General features: G+C 52.4%; 1 protein-coding gene across 6 annotated transcripts in view; it reads right to left on the bottom strand.

The window, feature by feature from the left end:
- Positions 1-16,979, bottom strand: part of PTPRU (protein tyrosine phosphatase receptor type U) — a 76,269-nt gene that overhangs the window by 32,341 nt on the left and 26,949 nt on the right. For all 6 annotated transcript variants that reach the window (XM_081817920.1, XM_081817921.1, XM_081817924.1 and 3 more), the window contains exons 8-14: positions 13,408-13,716; positions 8,980-9,089; positions 8,442-8,643; positions 7,979-8,081; positions 5,186-5,459; positions 4,475-4,511; positions 3,623-3,761 (exon numbers count right to left, since the gene is read on the bottom strand). In XM_081817920.1, coding sequence (XP_081674046.1) covers positions 3,623-3,761; positions 4,475-4,511; positions 5,186-5,459; positions 7,979-8,081; positions 8,442-8,643; positions 8,980-9,089; positions 13,408-13,716 — 1,174 coding nt within the window. The remainder of the gene's footprint in view (positions 1-3,622; positions 3,762-4,474; positions 4,512-5,185; positions 5,460-7,978; positions 8,082-8,441; positions 8,644-8,979; positions 9,090-13,407; positions 13,717-16,979) is intronic.

Raw genomic sequence — 16,979 nt, 5'->3', positions numbered from 1 at the left:
GCAGGCCCCTCTGCCCCTGAGGGGTCAGCCCTCCGCATACACCTGTGCCTGGGAGGGAACCCTGGCTGGGGGGTGGGGGTAGGGGGGAGGTGGAGAGGGCTCCAGCTGGACTCCATGGCAAAGATGAGGCCTGCTCTCCCCGACCCAGACTGCCCCTGAGTGTGGGGCCCATCAGAGGAGCTGGGCCGCCCCCTCTGGGCACCCAAAGCATGGCTTGGGTCTGATCCCACTTCGCAGGTGGGGAAGCTGAGCCCCAGACAGTCGTGGTCCTCCAAGGCCTCTCTGGGGGTCAGGGGCAGAGTGCAGACGCCTGTCCCAGGACCCTGACCCCCAGAGCCAGCTCCCTCCTGAGGCCCCATCCGAGCACATCCAGGGGTCCTCCATTCACCTGCCCCCACACCACCCCACCAGCAGCGACCCCAGGGAACAGCCTTCCACGAGGGACTCTGCAGACTGGGGGAAGGGAAGGAGAGAAGAGTGGAAGGCTGAGGCCCAGTGAGGGCAGGAGAGTGGCTGGAAGCCACACAGCATGTCTCCTCTCATCCGTCCCAGGAGAGAGCGGAGGGTGTAGGCCCATGGCTGGTCACAGGGGCCTGAAGAGGAGGGATGGCTGAAGGAATGGCATTCTGGTCTCAGCTGTAATGTCATGACTTTTCAAGAGCCTTCCACAAAAACTCCCCCATAATCTCCAACTCTATTGTGTCACCTTTACCCTCTCTCTGCCCCCCACCCCGGCACCCTGTTCTTTTCACGATCTGTAATTACTCATCTGCGCTGTTTCTGGTTTAATGCCAGGCTTCAGCACTAGCTACAAAGGGCACCACCCTTGTCTCTTTTGCCTACTGCTGGGTCCCAGGGCCCAGGACAGAGCCTAGAACACGATAATCCCCCAATAAAAATTTCATTGAATTGAGTCATCAATAAAGAGGGAAAATAAATAAAAGTACTCCACCTCTTCGGTGTCCATATCCTCCTCCAAACGAGTGAGATTAATAATGACCCTGCCCAAGGGGCCGCTGTCAGCCCAGCTCCTCCCTGCCTCCCTCCACCTGCCGAGCTGGGAGCTGGGGCGGGGGTGGTTCAGGAGGACCCTACTCCATTGGGCCAGGCCCTGGGGATGCACAGCCAACAGGACAGAATTTCTCTGCCCTCATGGAGCTCTCAGTCCAGCAGGGAAGAGAAACAATTGAGCCAAGCACTCCAAGTTAAATAAAAAAAAAAAAAAGTGCAGGGAGAAGAAAGTACTATGAAGGAGAAGGATGGGATTCTGGAAGCAGAACAAGGGCTACACCCGGCCTGGGGAGTTCCCCAAGTGCAGATGCACCCAGGTTCACTGTCCACCCCGGCAGGGCAGGATGGGGAGCCTGACCACCCTCCCCCTGCCCCCCCACCCCCCACTCCACCCCCGCACTGTCTCTCCACAACCTTCCTCTGACAAGGATGCACAGGGTGGCAACTGGGTATCAGCCCTCCCTCAGCAACCTCCTGACCTGCCCACGAAATTTAATGTGGGCACCTTCATCGCTGCCAGACCTGTCCTGACACCCCACAATGCAGGCCAGGGGAGCCCTGAGGAGCATGGCGAACCCTGAAGGCCAGGACAGGATTTAGGCGGATGCAATGGGGTGCTAGAGAATGGAAGTGAATGGCTTTTAGAGGAAGGAAGGAAGTCTAGGGGGATCCTAGGGGCTTCGAGGGTAGCCTGGGTTTATGGGGTAGCAGCTGTGTAGAGTGCAGGGTTTCCTAGTGAGGCTCCAGCAATATCTCTAACCCACCCTCTCCTGGGCCCAATGCTCTGCAGAGATGGGTGACACCCTCCCCTTGGCCAATCCTCTCTCCTTGAGGATTCATTTCTAAGGCCTCAAATACTACCTGCAACCCCCCAAAATCTGACCACTCCCCTACAGTACTCACCATCTGCCCTCCTCCCCACCCCACCCTACCCCAGAGTTAACTTCCAGGTCCCCCACAGGGGAGGAGGACAGGAACTTGCTAATTCTGGGCACCTACTGTGCGCTAGCCCATGGTGAGGCCCTTCACATCCCCGGCCCTAAAGAGCCCGGGTTTTGCAGTTAGTGGGTTCAAGCCAGGCCCTGTCACTTACCAGCCGAGTGACATGGTCAAGTCGTTCAATTATAGTTTCCTCATTTGTGAGAAGGGGCTCAGACCTGCTTCATGGGTCAGGATCCAAGAAGGAAATGGTCTCTGATGTATCCTGAGTGCTAGAACAGTGCCTGGCACGCAGTAGGTGCTCAATAACTAATGTTCTAATGGATGGTGTGTGTGAAGCCCTGGGCACACAGTAATATTCATTAAATGATATAGTTTAGTTTATCCCAAGAAGCTGTGTAGGGACTAGGGAAGGAAAAAAATCAGCTTCATGCCCTGGAAACCCTACCCCCGGACTCCCTGGGAGAGTCTCTCTCTGCCGGTGCCTGGCCTCAGGAAATGCAGCCCTAGCCAGTTCTCCCTCAACCCCCTTGATCCTACTTATCTGCTCCTGGCAGCCCTGAGATCCAGCACCAGCCCAGAAGCAGGTGCATAGAGCCCAGGTGGGGAGAGGGCTCCCTGGGTGACCTCAGGCAGCTCCGTGCCCCCTTGGGGCCTCAACATCTCCATCCTTCAATTATGGTGTTTGGCCCAGTGTCCTGGGGCTGCCTGGTGGGGAATAAAGTGGAGGGGAGGGAAACCAGAGTGGTCTCAGAAGCCTCCACCCCTGCTTCAACCAGAGGCTCAGCCTTCATCTGCTCCGTGTACTGGGCCTCCTAGGGGAAGTTTATTTGGTGTTCTGAAAACAGGTTCTGTTGCTTTAAGAAGATTTGAAAACCACTAGACCAGATGTCCTTGAACTACCAGGCAGCTCTCACCTTCTGGGCTCTGAGCCTCTACAATTCTAAATTCTGAGATTCTTAGAATCCCAAATCCTAGATTTCTGAAACTCCGAAATTCTAAGTTCTGGATTCTAAGAGGTGCTGGGATTCATGCTGCCCACTGCAAAATGCCCTAGGAAAGGCACCCCTCAGAAGCACGCCAGACTTTGGAGGCCTGGGGGATGGGAGGAGCGAGGTCTCCTCTGAGTCGTGGGCCCAGGAGGACTCCACAAGGATCAGGAGTAACAGGGTCCAGGGCAAGCTGAGCCCCAGGGAAGATGGGGCCCAGGAAGAACCATGGTTCAGGGTCCTTGGTGTGAAGGGGACTGAGCACCACCCCCACTGCTCAGGGTCAGCACCACGACCCCAGAGTCAGGGCAGACAAGTCGGCCAAAGGTCTGCAGGGGGCTAGAGATCTGAAGTCAGGTTACCTCCACACCCTCCCCATTGGAACAGCCCATGCCCACTTCCAGCACAGCTCCTTGGCAGCAGGTACGAGTGCCCTTCCCTGGATAGTGGTACCTGGCACCAGCCAGACCTGAGCTCCAGCCAAGCCCCTCCAGCGCAGCTTCATTTGCAGAGGCTCTGGCTTCCCACTTCCTGGCTTAGGCCCGTCCTCAGGCTGGATGTCCAGGTTGGCAACCTTCCACACTCACCAGACAGCTGCCCTCCCAGGCCCCAGCCACTGCTCCTCTATGCCCACCAGGCTTCTGAGGGAGCCTTGCGTGAGTCATGGCACCAGCCTCACTCACCCCTTACGGATGATGATAATGATGGCCCCCAGGAGAAGGATGAGGACAGCAAGTCCCCCCGCACAGATGCCCAGGATGAGCCCCATCTCCTCCGATCTCTGGGACACCTCCAGGGGTCGCTTGCTTTCCTTGCAGGCAGCTGGGGAGAATAAATCAGGACAAAGGGTCAGAGGGGAGATAGGGACCACCTACCCACTGCCTGGAGGGGTCTGAGTCTCAAGGAATATACTAACACATGTGCACAAAGACAACTACCCCCCGTCCTCAGCTCATAGGCAGCCTTTCAGTCCAATCTGCCCCTTCATCATCCTTATAACTTCTGCACCCCCGTAGACCCCATCGGGAAGAGCTCTCCTTTCCTCTCTACTTTCTCAAATCCTCCCATCCTTCAGTGGACAGGGGATGGAGGATGCCTGGGGCCTTCAGACTCACCCTCCTGCCCTCCTGAGAGGCAAAGGGGGAGAGAATTATGCACCTAGGGCCCGCTGAGGGCATCTCAGGATGGGGGACCAACCACATTCCCTGTCTACACTGCAGGGCCCACCTCTCCCCCACCACAACAAAGGGAGCAGATACAGAACCCAGAGCCAGTGCCCAGTGCCATCACCCAACCATACTGGCTCGCCCTCCACAGACCTGTACCAGGCCCCTGCCAAAGCCACTTCTGTGACCATGACAAGAGAGACGGAGGTTAGTCCTACTGCCCAAGGTTGGGAGAAGGAGCCCTTCACGTGGGACAAACGGGGACCAGGAAGGGAACCCAGACCACCCTCCTCTGCTCCCACACCCCCCAAGAGCCCAGAGGGGAGAAACCCACTGCTGAAGGCCAGGAAGGAACCCAGGGGGGCTTACCTTTCCTGGCAATGCGGATGCAATTCAGCCGGGTCTCCTGGAGGCAAAGATGGGGGTCTCAGCACCACCGAAACCCCGACCTAACCCTCCCCAGGGGGATCCTTGGGCAGCTTGTCTTGGGCCTGGTCAGGGCTCAGCCAGTGCTCACTGTGACTAGAGACACCCCTCCCGGCAGGAAGGCCTGAGGGGGAAGCAGGAAGGGGAAGGAGGGGCCTGAAAAGAGGGCAATGACTTAGGAAAGGGGAATGAGTTCAGGGGGAGCAGGGAAAGAAACAGTGTGGGAAGGGGGCGGCCAAGGGGCTGGTTAAGAGGGGAGCCTGGGGAGGACAGAGCCCCCAGAGGAGGAGCCTGGAGAAGGGCGGGGCTTCCAGGAGGAGGTGGGTGGTGGGTCTCAAGGTCTGGGGAAAGCAGGACGGAGAGATGGACCCCTGGGGAGAGAGGAGCCTGAGACAGACACTAGGGCCTCAGGGAGGGGGCAGGGATAGACTAGGGAGGGGGTGCTTAGACATAGGAGAGTCTAGGGAAAAGGCTCAGGAAGGGGAGATGCTCTAAGAGAAGGAGCCTGAGGTCAGGAAGCTCAGGGAAGGAGGGTGGGGGTTCTGGAGAGGGGGCGGGGCCGGGGAGGGTCTCCGGCCTCCTAGGGGGCTGCTCAGAAGGCTCCTCCTAGGGGTCCCCAGCCTATCCCCATCACAACCCCTGCCAGTCCCTCACCCCCTTCAGGTGGCTTGTTGCCTGGAAGTAGATGAGGTAGGCCTTCCTGGGCTCAAGCGGTGGGTTCCAGAAGCCACGATAGGTCTGGTTGTCACCCACGGTGAAGGGCATGGCTTCCGGAAGACTGCTGGCCGCCAGTTCTGCCCCAAAGTAGTGCACCAGGCCGCGGGCCAGCGCAGCGTCAAAGGTCAAGGGTACTGGGAAGCAGTCCTGGCTGCCTGGCTCCCGACGCAGCCTCCGAGGCCGCTCCTCCTCCACAATCACCTGGTACACGCTGGACAAGGAGGGGACAGAGCAGTGACCACAGGGCCAGGGGATGGGGAGAACCGTCTGATGGCTAAGGGCACAGGCTCTGGGGTCAGGCCCAGCCTGGGACTAATCTTGGCTCTGCCTCTTACTCGCTGCGCAACTCTCTCAACCTCCCTGGGCCTCAGTTTCCTCCCTTGTAAAGCGAGCGTGATCACAGGACCGTTCCACGAGCTAAATGTAAGGAAGGAGGCAAGTTTCAGAAGCAGCCAGTGCCTGTCAGCTTAGGACTGTGACGAAGGCGGAAAGAACGTGGGCCCTGCTCAATGGCACCAAGCCCTAGAGCCCCACCCTGACTCTCTTCAACACATGCTCCCGTGCCTGCCAAGGACCTGGCGACCCGAAGCCTTGGGCTCCGCCCCGGTTACCTGCAGCTCCCTTTGGGCCTCCGGGAATGAGAGTCAGACTCATCGTGTTCATTCATTCATTCAGAAAGTGCTTGAGCTCAGACGCTGGGCCCGAGCTCGGTAGGCACTTGGGGATCTAGGCTTCCTGGAACTGACCTCCAGTGGGGGAGACAGTCACTGAGCAAGCAAGCAAGGCCACACAAATCCTGCATCCGGCTACCTCCCAACCTGGAGGCAGTCTCGAGTCTGCAACTCAGAGCCTGTCATCTCTGGGTCCTGACAGCTGATTTGTGTGCCCTCGTCTGCATTCCCTCTGATGTGTGTCTCCCGGTCCCGACTTGTGTGTTTCTATTTATTTTTCTTACTTTACTGAATGGCTTTTTGCTATGAGCTCCTCCAAATCCTCGGTGGAACAAAGCCGAGAGTAAATAGGTGAGCGCTGACAAATTCAAATATTTCTAGTCACAGCCTCGGTCACGTCTTGGCATGTGGCACCCTTTCAGACGCCTGCACTCTGGGAAGTAGGAACGCCTTTCCCTGGCTCTCCAGCTGTTTTGTTCGAGCATCGGAGCTGTGCGGGAATCACCCCAGTGCCCTGGGATTGGGCCACACAGGTTCGTCCCCTGTCACTAGCGCACGGCAAACACCAGCCCAGGCCCCTCTCAGCCTCCGTTTCCCAGGCCAAGGTCAGGCCTCCACTGGCCCCACGCCCCACCGGGAGGTGATAACAATCAACACTGAACAAAGCATCTTGACTGGGATGGTCCCCATTATGCAGACAAGGAAAAGGAGACTCAGAGAGGTAAAGGAACATGCCCAAGGTCACACAGCCACCATGCCTCCCCCCTTCACCATGTTCCACCTCCCACCTTGTCATCGTCATCCCTGAGGGACACTATAAATGGGCCATCTCACAGGATCTCTCAAGAGGACCAGGAAAGGAGAAGGCACTGCTGGGTTTCCCAGCTCCCAGACTTAGCCGCACAAGGGCCCTGAGGCTCCTGGAAATGCGAAATGCCCCTCAAACACTCTGACGCTGACCTGGGTCTCCCCAGGGAGTCTGGGAAGCAGCCCGGACAGGCTCTGCAGCAGCAAATACAGGGGAGGCAAAGCAGGAGAAGGGTGTGAGGATGTAAGGGGGTGTCAAGGGCACATGGCCAACCCACTACCTTCTCGGAGGCTTAGCAGGATCTTTCCACACCCAAATACAGGCCGTCCCCCTCTCCCAGTGCACACAGCTTTGCGGGAGGACAGGGTGCACCAGAGGGGCAGGGAGGCTCTGTGACTTCAAGAAAAGCTACAGGCTGTGCAGACAGACCTGGGTTCCCAACCCCAGCTCTAGCACCTTCCAGCTGTGTGACCTTGAGGGCAAGGGACTTAAGGCCACTGAGCCTGTTTCCCAATGTGTAAAATAAGGGTAACAGCACCCCACCCCCCACAGGCCGCCATGAGGATAAAGTGACTCCTGCAGAGGAAGTCACAAACACAGAGTCTGGCTGATAGCAGGCATATATACACATCCCACAAACACCCTCACACTCTCACATACACACACTCACACCTCCACACCACACATGGCATGTATACAGTATGCGTCTTTATCTCACACACACACACACACACACACACACAACCATCTTGTCTCCAGCACCTTCTCCCCAGCAGAGGCAGCCCCAGCTTTCTCTAGGGAGACGTAATTGGAGAAGCCAAGCTCTTGGCCACTTCACAGAGATGGCCCTGTCTGGCTGGCTGCCCCAACCTTCTAGAAGGCTGTGTCTCCCTGGCCAGGACCTTCTAGGGAAAAAGCTGGGAAGAAATAAGGCCCCCAGGGTTTCACTTCTCCAAGAGGTCTGTGGGAAGACGCTCAGGCGAGGCCTGGACAGTCACACCTCTCCAGGCTGGACACTGTCCAAAGATCTCATGGCAATCACCATCAGACACCCATGGCTTCAGAGGGGAGGGGCTGCAGGCTTTCCACCTGCCCAGGATCACAGAACATCCTCCTCCAGACACGCAGAGCCCTGAGTGGGAAACTGAGGGAGGTTGAGGCTGAGCTGGCCCACGTGGGGGGCTCTGGGTCAGAGGAGGGGCTTCTTCCCTATGGCCCTGACCTCCCATCCCTCCCTCTAGGCTTTCCCACCTGATGGGCGCGCCGCGGCCCTGTGCCGGCCTCAGCAGAACGGTGATGGTGTTCTCAGACTCGCCCAGGGGTGACGGCATGTCGGCATAATCAAAGCTGGGAGCTGGGGAAGGGGACAGGGATATAAACATGGCACCTGGACACTAGACCAGGAAGGTCAGGCCTCTAGCCTCCTTGCCCCGTCCTCAGATCTCTTCCCCTTCAGCCTTGTTCCCTCTGACCTGAGCTTCCCTGACTTCTGACCCCTGAACTCAGCCCTCCGATTCCACAGTCTCCTGACCCCTCTGACTTAATCCTCCCTGACCCCTGAACTTAATCCCTAAATGGTATATTCATCTCATCAGGGGCCCTCTATAAACACCCCTGGGACGCCCCCCACCCCCTGCCATGCCCCCTCTGCCCACAGAACCCTGGGATGGGGAGCCACCTCTAAAGGGGTCAGGCCATGGTCAGGTGGGCTTACCTGAGATGTTGGTGGTGATCTCAGTGAGTGCCGCCTGGCCAAAGCCTTTGCCCGTGCAGGCCCGCACGGAGAACAGGTAGGTGGTGCCTGGGTGCAGGTTGGAGAAGACATGGTAGGTCTCATTGCGGAGCTTGGAGATAGTACGTCGTGGGCCCGGCACATTCACCGCCGGGTCTGATGACTCGATGCTCTGGTAGCTGATCTGGGGGCAGGACAGGCAGGTAGGCGGGCACAGAGATGGGGAAGGTCATCACTGGCCCTGTAGCCTCCCACCCAACATAGTTCAGGAGAGCTAGGGAGAAGGCTGGGCAAAGGGGAGAGGTTCAGTGGGACTGTGGATGCCCATTAGCCCAGATCTCTGGGCACCTTCACCTCTCTTCTTTTGGGGCCCCTGTCCCCATAACCCACAGGGCACAGACCCTGACCAGTCGAAGGAACCTCAATGATCACTTCTGTCCCCACCCCGATGCACCTCCCTCTCCAAGCTGTGTGCCCACCTTCCACCAGGGACCCTCACTGTAATGAGGTCCAAACCCACCTCATACTGAGTGATGAGGCCATTGGGTTCCTGGGGCTCCTCCCACTTGAGGAAGATCATGTCCTCCAGGGGAGTGAAGGTCAGGGACTCGGCCGCAATCCCGCCAGGCACTGCGAGGGGAAGGTGGCACAGGGCAGGGGAAAAAGCCAGCTTTGGAACCAGACACCTGAATTCAAATTCTAGCCTTGCTATTTCCTAGCTGGCCTGCTCAGACTACTCACCCTCTCCGAGCCTCGGTTTCTTCGTCTGTGACATGGGGATGAAAACAACCCCTCCCTCACCAGAATTAAATGAGGTGATGGACATAAAGCCCCAAGGTAAATATCAGGAACTTCCTTTGATTCTACCTATTCCTAAGAACTCAAAGGAGGTAGCTGGCATTTTTCATTACTGTGCAGGTGGCATCCAGCCCAGAACGTCTGAATGTTCCTATTTTGTTCCAGTTGAGTGGTTTTCACAAAATATAGACCTTTGTCAGAGAAATGGAAACAATTGCATTAGAGTGGCGGGATTATGGGTAGGAAATGTTTTCTTGTCTAAAAATTTCTGATTACACAAAAACTGTGTTCAGTGTAGAAAATCAAAATGAGCATCAAGAAAATTAATGGCACCTACAATTCCATCACCCAGAGACACCATTAGCATTTTCGCATAAACCCTTTCAGGTCTGGTTTTGTTTGGTTTTGTTCTAGTGTACCATCTCAACAGCAGTCACAGGGAATTTCTTCTAAGAAGAGAAGAGTCTTTGGGAAAACACCTTGATAAGCCATTGTGGGGAAGCCGAAATCCTAAGGCAGGGAAAAGCAGAGCCCAAGGTGTTCAATGAAGCTAACGTGCTCTGGGTTAAAATGAACAGTTCACAAGGCAACCCCACCATCCATCCGCCAAATTGATAAAATGAAAAAGACAATTCCAAGTGTTAGTGAGGATGCAGAGCGACCGAAGTTTTCACACACTGCTAATGGGTGTGTAAACTGTCACGAGCACTTGGGGGAAAACTGTCTGGATAGATCTACTTATTGTGAACACATATCCTATAACCTAGCTGTTCCACTCCTAGGCATTAACTGATCGGAAATGTGTCTATCTACACCCCACCCCCAAAAAAAAGAATCTATAAGGATTTTTCTTTGCAGCACAATTTAAAATAGGAAAAATAAATGTGGGAGATTCACGTAACAGACTATTTGGTAACAAGAATGAATTCCCTAGAACTGTACACACCGCACGGCCGGCTCTCTCAAGCACAGTCAAGAGAAAGAAGCCAGTCATAAAGAAAATACATGCTGTATGACTCCATTGATAGAAGATTCAAGACCAAGCAGAAATTAATCTACTGCATTATAGGTTGAGATAACGGTTACTCTCGGGAGGTTGCGAGTGGGAAAGTACATAAAGGGGGCTTCTGGGGGGCTGCTCATGCTATTTCTTGATCTGTGTAGGGGTTATCCTGGTGTGTCCACTCTGGGAGAATTCACTGAGCTGCCCAATTCAAGTAAGTGCACTTCCTAGAAGTATTATACTAATGTTTCCATGAAAAATTCTAAAAATTTACTAATGAGCAGTTACTGGAGGGAGGGAGGAGCGGGACAAAGAAAGAAGGCCAAGTGCCCAAGTAAGGCCCGGTCAGAGCCAGGTTAAGCAGCCACAACATACCTGGGGGAGGGGGCAGACAGAGGTCAACAGACTTTAACAATGGAGGGGTCTGATGCTGAACTTGAGGCTGATTGTGAAGGGTAGTAGAATAGGCCACCCCAAAATATACCACTTTGGCATAAGGATCATTTTGAGCTGAATCAAGAAGAAGCAGATACAAGAAAAGTTCTCTGTCCTCCCCAGTTGCCTAAAAGCAGGACATCAATTTGTAAAAGTGCCCCCCTCCCCTCGCTACCAGGAAGGAAAGAAGTTAAGCACTGAGGCAATGCTAGACCCTTAGCAGCCCAGAAGAATCTACATAAACTTTACGAACTAGCCCTTACCTACCACTGGTTTCCCCATATATTTGCCTTCACATAATCTGCTGTTCCTATAACCTCAAAGTCCTTTTCCCATCACGTTGCTTCCCTACAAATTCATTGTTCTTTTGTTAAGCTCCAGCCACTCCTTTGAATTGCTCATCACTGAATACTCCTGAGTGTGTGTGTGTGTGAGACACACATGGTAATAAATTCCTATCTGTTGTTCTCTTGTTAATGTCTTTTCTCAGGCTAATTTATAGGGCCCCAACCAATGGACCTAAGACAAGTAGAGGGAAAAAAGTTAAGTTTTCCCTTCTCTGCATTTGCAATGCTTCAGGGTAAATCCCCCCCCGCAGTCCTCACTCCCACCCCCAGCAAAACCTCAGCACATCAGCACGGGGCTTAGGGCAGACACCCTGCCTTGGGTAAGGGGGGTTTTGTGGAAATCAAGGAAGGAGCTGAATTTTGTGTCTGGGCCACTGCTGTGCAGAACAGAAAAGTCCACGTGTAGGGAGGCAAGAAAAATTATCAACCAAGGAGCTTAGAGTACCTGCAGACCTGCAGGAATCTGGGGGAAGGCTTTGGACCTGTGCTGGGATTACAGCACTGCTGTGAAGAATGAAAACTCTGAAACAGATAGCCAGGTTTGAAATCCAGTTCAGCTACCTATCTTCTAGCTCTGTGACCTCACCTGTAAAATGGAGATAGTATATAGTCACCTACCACCGAGGCTTGTCATGGGGATTATATGAAAAGCATTCACAATAGTGCTTGACATGTAATAAGTGCATAATCAGTCTGGTTTGACATAAGTAGAACATTGCACCCGACAATGACAGAACACGCAATTTCTTCAGTTACACATGGAACATTTCCCAAAATTTAACCATACGCTGGGCCATAAAACAAGGATCAAATTTCAAAAGACCAAAATTAGAGTATGTACTCTGACCACAGAGGAATTAAGCTATCAGTCACAGATAATTATGGAAGTCTTAAAAATCAGGCAATGTAATTCTAACTCTTGAGTCAAAGAAAAAATCACAACAGAAATTAGAAAATATTTTGAACTGAATAATAACAAAGACAGAACATATCAAAACTCATGGGATGCAGCTAAAGCAGGGCTTCGAGGGAAATTTATAGCTTTAAATGCATATATAAGAAATGAAGAGGGGCGCCTGGGTGGCTCAGATGGTTGAGCATCTGCCTTCGGCTCAGGTCATGATCCCAGGGTCCTGGGATCGAGTCCCACATCGGGCTCCCGGCTCAGCGGGGAGCCTGCTTCTCCCTCTCCCACTCCCCCTGCTTGTGTTCCCTCTCTCGCTGTGTCTCTTTGTCAAATAAATAAATAAAATCTTTAAAAAAAAAAAAAAATGAAGAAAGGCTCAAAAATCAATAATCTAATAAGCTTCCATCTCAAAAGGCTAAAAGAACAGCTGATCAAATCTAAAGAAAGTGTAAAAAAGGAAATATAGAATAGAAAATAAATATACAATAAAGCAAATCAACTAAACCAAAAGTTGGCCCTTTGGGAAGATTAAAAATGTAAATACCCCTAGCAAGAAGACACAAATTACCAAAATCAGGAAAGAAAAGGGGGACATACGCTATTGATCCTACAGAAATTAAATAAATATAATCAAAGATTATAACCAACTTTATGTCAAGAAATGTGACAATTTAGGTGAAATCAACAAATTCCTTAAAGCCCAGTACACCACATACTAGAATAGAAAATCTTAATATTCTGATACCTATTTTAGAAAGTAAAACCATGATTAAAAAACATTGCCACAAAGAAAACTCCAGGCCCAAATGGCTTCATTGCTGAATTCTTTCAAACATATAAGGAAGAAATATACTAATCTAACCCAAAGTCTTCCAGAGAATAAATATTAGCCATCATTACTTTGCTCTTCTAGTTGTTTTTTTTTTAAGATTTTTATTTATTTATTTGACAGAGACACAGCAAGAGAGGGGAACACAAGCAGGGGAAGTGGGGGATGGAGAAGCAGGCTCCTGGCTGAGCAGGGAGCCCGATGTGGGGCTCGATCCCAGGATCCTGGGATCATGACCTGAGCCGAAGGCAGACGCTTAACGACTGAGCCACCCAGGTGCCCCTAGTTGTTTTAATCATAAGCAAAAAACTTCCTATAAAAATTTCAGCCTGGGGGCGCCTGGGTGGCTCAGTCGGTTGGGTGTCCAACTCATGATTTTGGCTCAGGTGGTGATCTCAGGGTTGTGAGATCGAGCCCCGAGTCGGGCTCTGCACTGAGTGGGGAGTCTGCTTGAGATTCGCTCTCTCCGTCTGCCTCTGCCCCTCCCCCACCCCATGCTCTCCACACCGCCCCCCCCCACTTTCTCTCTCAAAAAAATAAATAAAATATTTTTTAAAAACATTTCAGCCTCACATAGGGTGCCTGTGGGAGGCACTGAGTATGCCAGGAGCCAGGGCTTGGACTCTTACCGTCCTCGTCTGTCTGGAAAGTGACCTCCTTGCCCTCCTTGCGCCCCTCGGGGTTAGTGAGGATGAGCCGCACGTGAACATTCCGGTAGGGCAGCAGGTTCTTGATGGTGTAGCGGCTGACGCCCCGTTCCATCTTCACACACTCCCGGACGGTCTGGTTGTGGCTGCCGCCCAGCGTGTAATGATAACACAGGGACACCGCATACGTGTGGCAACGTGTCACGTTGTAGCCCAGAGGTTCCCACTGCAGAGTCAGCTGGCGGGCCTGGATCTCAGCGAAAGCCAGGCCTTTGGGGGCCCTCATGGGTTCTGGGGAACCCAGGAAGCACAGAGCAGAAGGCAGAAGAAATAGGAAGAGAAGTGGGACAGGAGAGAAAATATCAGTCAGCTGCTGAAATCATCCCTCCTTTGTCCTCAAGAGTTCAAGAGACCAACTAGAACGTCGAACAGGGAGTAGAAGTGTGCGCGCTGGAGTTAGACGGGGCCACATCTGAATCCGAGCTCTGCCCCTTGCTGCTGGCAACCACTGGCTGTGTCCCTTCGCCCCTCGAGCCTTAGCGTCCTCTACCACAAAATGGGATAATATGCCCTACCTCACAGGATGGCTGTGAAGTTAAAGGTAATGTGTGCAAAGCACATATGACAATGGCTGATACACAACAGGCCCTCAAAAGTGTTAGCTACAATTTTTTTTTTAATAACACAATTCACCTCCTATTTCAAGATCGTCCTGGAGGGCATTGGAACAGTCTGAAATGACCAAATGCTCTATTTTTCTTAATTTATTAATTCTAACTTCTTCTAAAACAGCTTATAGTAATATATATATACAATACAATAAGATGTAGAAATCAGGATGATGGGGGAAATGACAACCAAATAAATAATGCCAGAGAATGTTAGGGAAACAGAAATGTATGCCATTACGTCCCATGCAGGTCTAAAGATAAGGTTCAGACTGGGTGGTGAGTTCCCTGGCTGCCAAAGCAAAAAGGGAAATACAATCTGTTATAGAAGGACAATAACAATAATAGCAGGGGGCGCCTGGGTGGCTCAGTCAGTTAAGGGTCTGACTCCTGATTTCAGCTTGTGATTTCAGGTTGTGATCTCAGGGTCATGAGATTGAGCCCCCACTTGAGATTCTCTCTCTCTCCCTCTCCCTCTGCCCCTCCCCCTTACACACACTCACTCTCTCGCTCTCACTCTCAAAAAGATAAATAAATCTTAAAATAATAATGATAATAACAACAACAACAATGACGGCAGTTAACATGTAGTGGGTGCTTTACATGTGCCAGGCCTTGCTCTGGAGGCTTGAAAATACATTATCTCATTGAATCCACTCTGTAATCCAATAGACACGTGCCATTTCTAGCCCTGTCATATAGATACAGAAATGGAGGCACAGAGAGATTAAGTAAGTTGCCCAGAGTCAGTGACACAGAGAGTCACATAGGGAAGCTGGGATGCAAACTTGGACAGGCTGGCTCCAAAATCCAGACTCTTAACCACCACCTGCCTCCCCATGAGGAAGTCAGTGTCCAGCAGCAACAACCACAAAATCACACCAATGCCTCAGGAGGGACAGCTCCCCCAACACGAAGGAGGAGCATGTTCCTGCGCTTTACAGCCTCTTGATGAATCTGTGACGCCACTTATAAAACGTAAAGAACCCAAGGCTTCTGAAGCAAAGGCAGGATGGAGCCCAGGTGCTCAGCCTCTAGTCCTCCATCTGCACTGACCAGCTGCATGATCTTCAATCTCTGGGCCTCAATTTCCTCATCAAGGAAATGATGGAACAAGCCAAGATTACTGACAATCTTCTCTTTCTTGCACCCTAACTCTGTGAGATGCAGTTTCATTCCCTCAAGTTCCATGAGCACCTGCGAAGCGTCCCCAGTTAGAGATTCTCAGGACACGCCTTAGTGAGCAGATGAGAAAACACTGCTGCTTGCCTCTTGAGATGATTAAGTATGACCCTACTATCATTTCTACAGGATTCATTTGCTCAGGATGCTCTTTACAAAGAAGATGCAAAGGGAAACACCATGCTCTTGACTCAGGAGTACGATGCCGGCCCAAGTACAGCACAATACAAAGTTCATTTCCACCGGAGCTGTCCTTTCTTCCCTGAGCCACGGGCAAGGGGCAGCCTCCAGTCATATATCAGGCCACCAAAGAAATATGTCAGCACCTGCTAGGAGCAAGGCCCACCTCTTGACTTCTTGCACAGTCTGGCTCCCTTCTCCCCACAAGCAAGGCAGACCCGATCCCCACCCGACAAGAACGCTGAGGGTCTGGTCCCACTGCTCACTGCAATCTGAGGGCTGCTGGCTGCAAGCCCACTTATCACGCTTGTTTCCTCGCCTGTTCCTGGCCCCCAGAGATTTTCCTCCTGTTTTTCTATGTGGTTTTGTTTTACCCCGAATTCTTAGGAGTTTGGAGTGGATGGGGGCGGATTTCATGTGCGCTCGCCCTGCCATCTTGTTCAGAGATCCTTGCTTTATTCCCTGACTTCCAGGCTCTGGTCCTGGCTGCCCTATGGGTACTGTCTGTCCCAGAGGGTCTAGGGAGCCAAAGCCCCAGTGCTTTATTTGCTCCCGGCAGCTCTGCACACATCCCCGCCCCTGGGGACACAAGCCCCTTTGCATCCTTGCCGGGTTGGCCAACATGCACTGTCGCCTTTGCCCTCCTGCAGCATTTAGAGAAAGACATGAGAAGTTACCTGTAAACTGGTGACACAGGCTGGGCTGGGACTATGACAAACAGGACGGCAAGTGTCCCATCCAAAGGGGACAGCTGCTACTCAGCTCGAGGCAATGTTCTCATGAACAACTACAGACTCGGGATGGCCAGATCCTCCCCGCCCCCCTTTTTTTTTTAAAGATTCTATTTTTAAAGTAATCTCTACACCCAGCGTGGGGCTCAAACCCGCAACCTGGGATCAGGAGTTGCACGCTCACCGACTGAGCCAGCCGGGTGCCCCGAGATCCTCCCATTTTTTTAAGAGAAGCCAGAAATTCAGATTTTTATGTGAAACCTCCAGATTTTTAAATACTGGCAACCTACTCAGGTTTGGGTAAAAACCACTTCGTATGGCACAAAATAACAAACCTCTAACCTGGAGGATGAGATTTCCACCTTCATACTTGGGTACCTCACTCTAAAAGACATGTTAGCCCCCACCGACCTCACTGGATTGAGGGGTCTTTGAAAAGAAAGCTCTTTCCTCTTCTCTCCCCGCCCCCCGCCACACTGATCAAATCTGGGCAAATCCAGGGGCTCAAATAGTTTGTTGACTACAGACTGATCTGTTGATTGAAGGGTGTGAATTCATGAGTCTCTCTGTTTCCAAAAACCATCTGGCACCCAGACATACTCTCTTCAGCTGCCAGCACACACTGGCAAAACAGAACTTGGGGACCTCGAAGCCCCATCCCTCTAAATTCCATAAGGCTGCAGGCCACTCAGAGATCAAAGGTCAGATGCGTGGGGGAGGGGGAGCGGGGAGACGAACAAGGAGGCTCACAGTTAACACCTGTTAAATTACACCAACATGTGTTGATTTTCTT

Source organism: Leptonychotes weddellii, chromosome 4, assembly GCF_054177405.1.
Source record: "Leptonychotes weddellii isolate Sample4059 chromosome 4, ASM5417740v2, whole genome shotgun sequence".
Taxonomy (NCBI): domain Eukaryota; kingdom Metazoa; phylum Chordata; class Mammalia; order Carnivora; family Phocidae; genus Leptonychotes; species Leptonychotes weddellii.
Note: the sequence above shows the minus strand (reverse complement) of the source record. Positions and strands in the feature narration are given on the sequence as shown.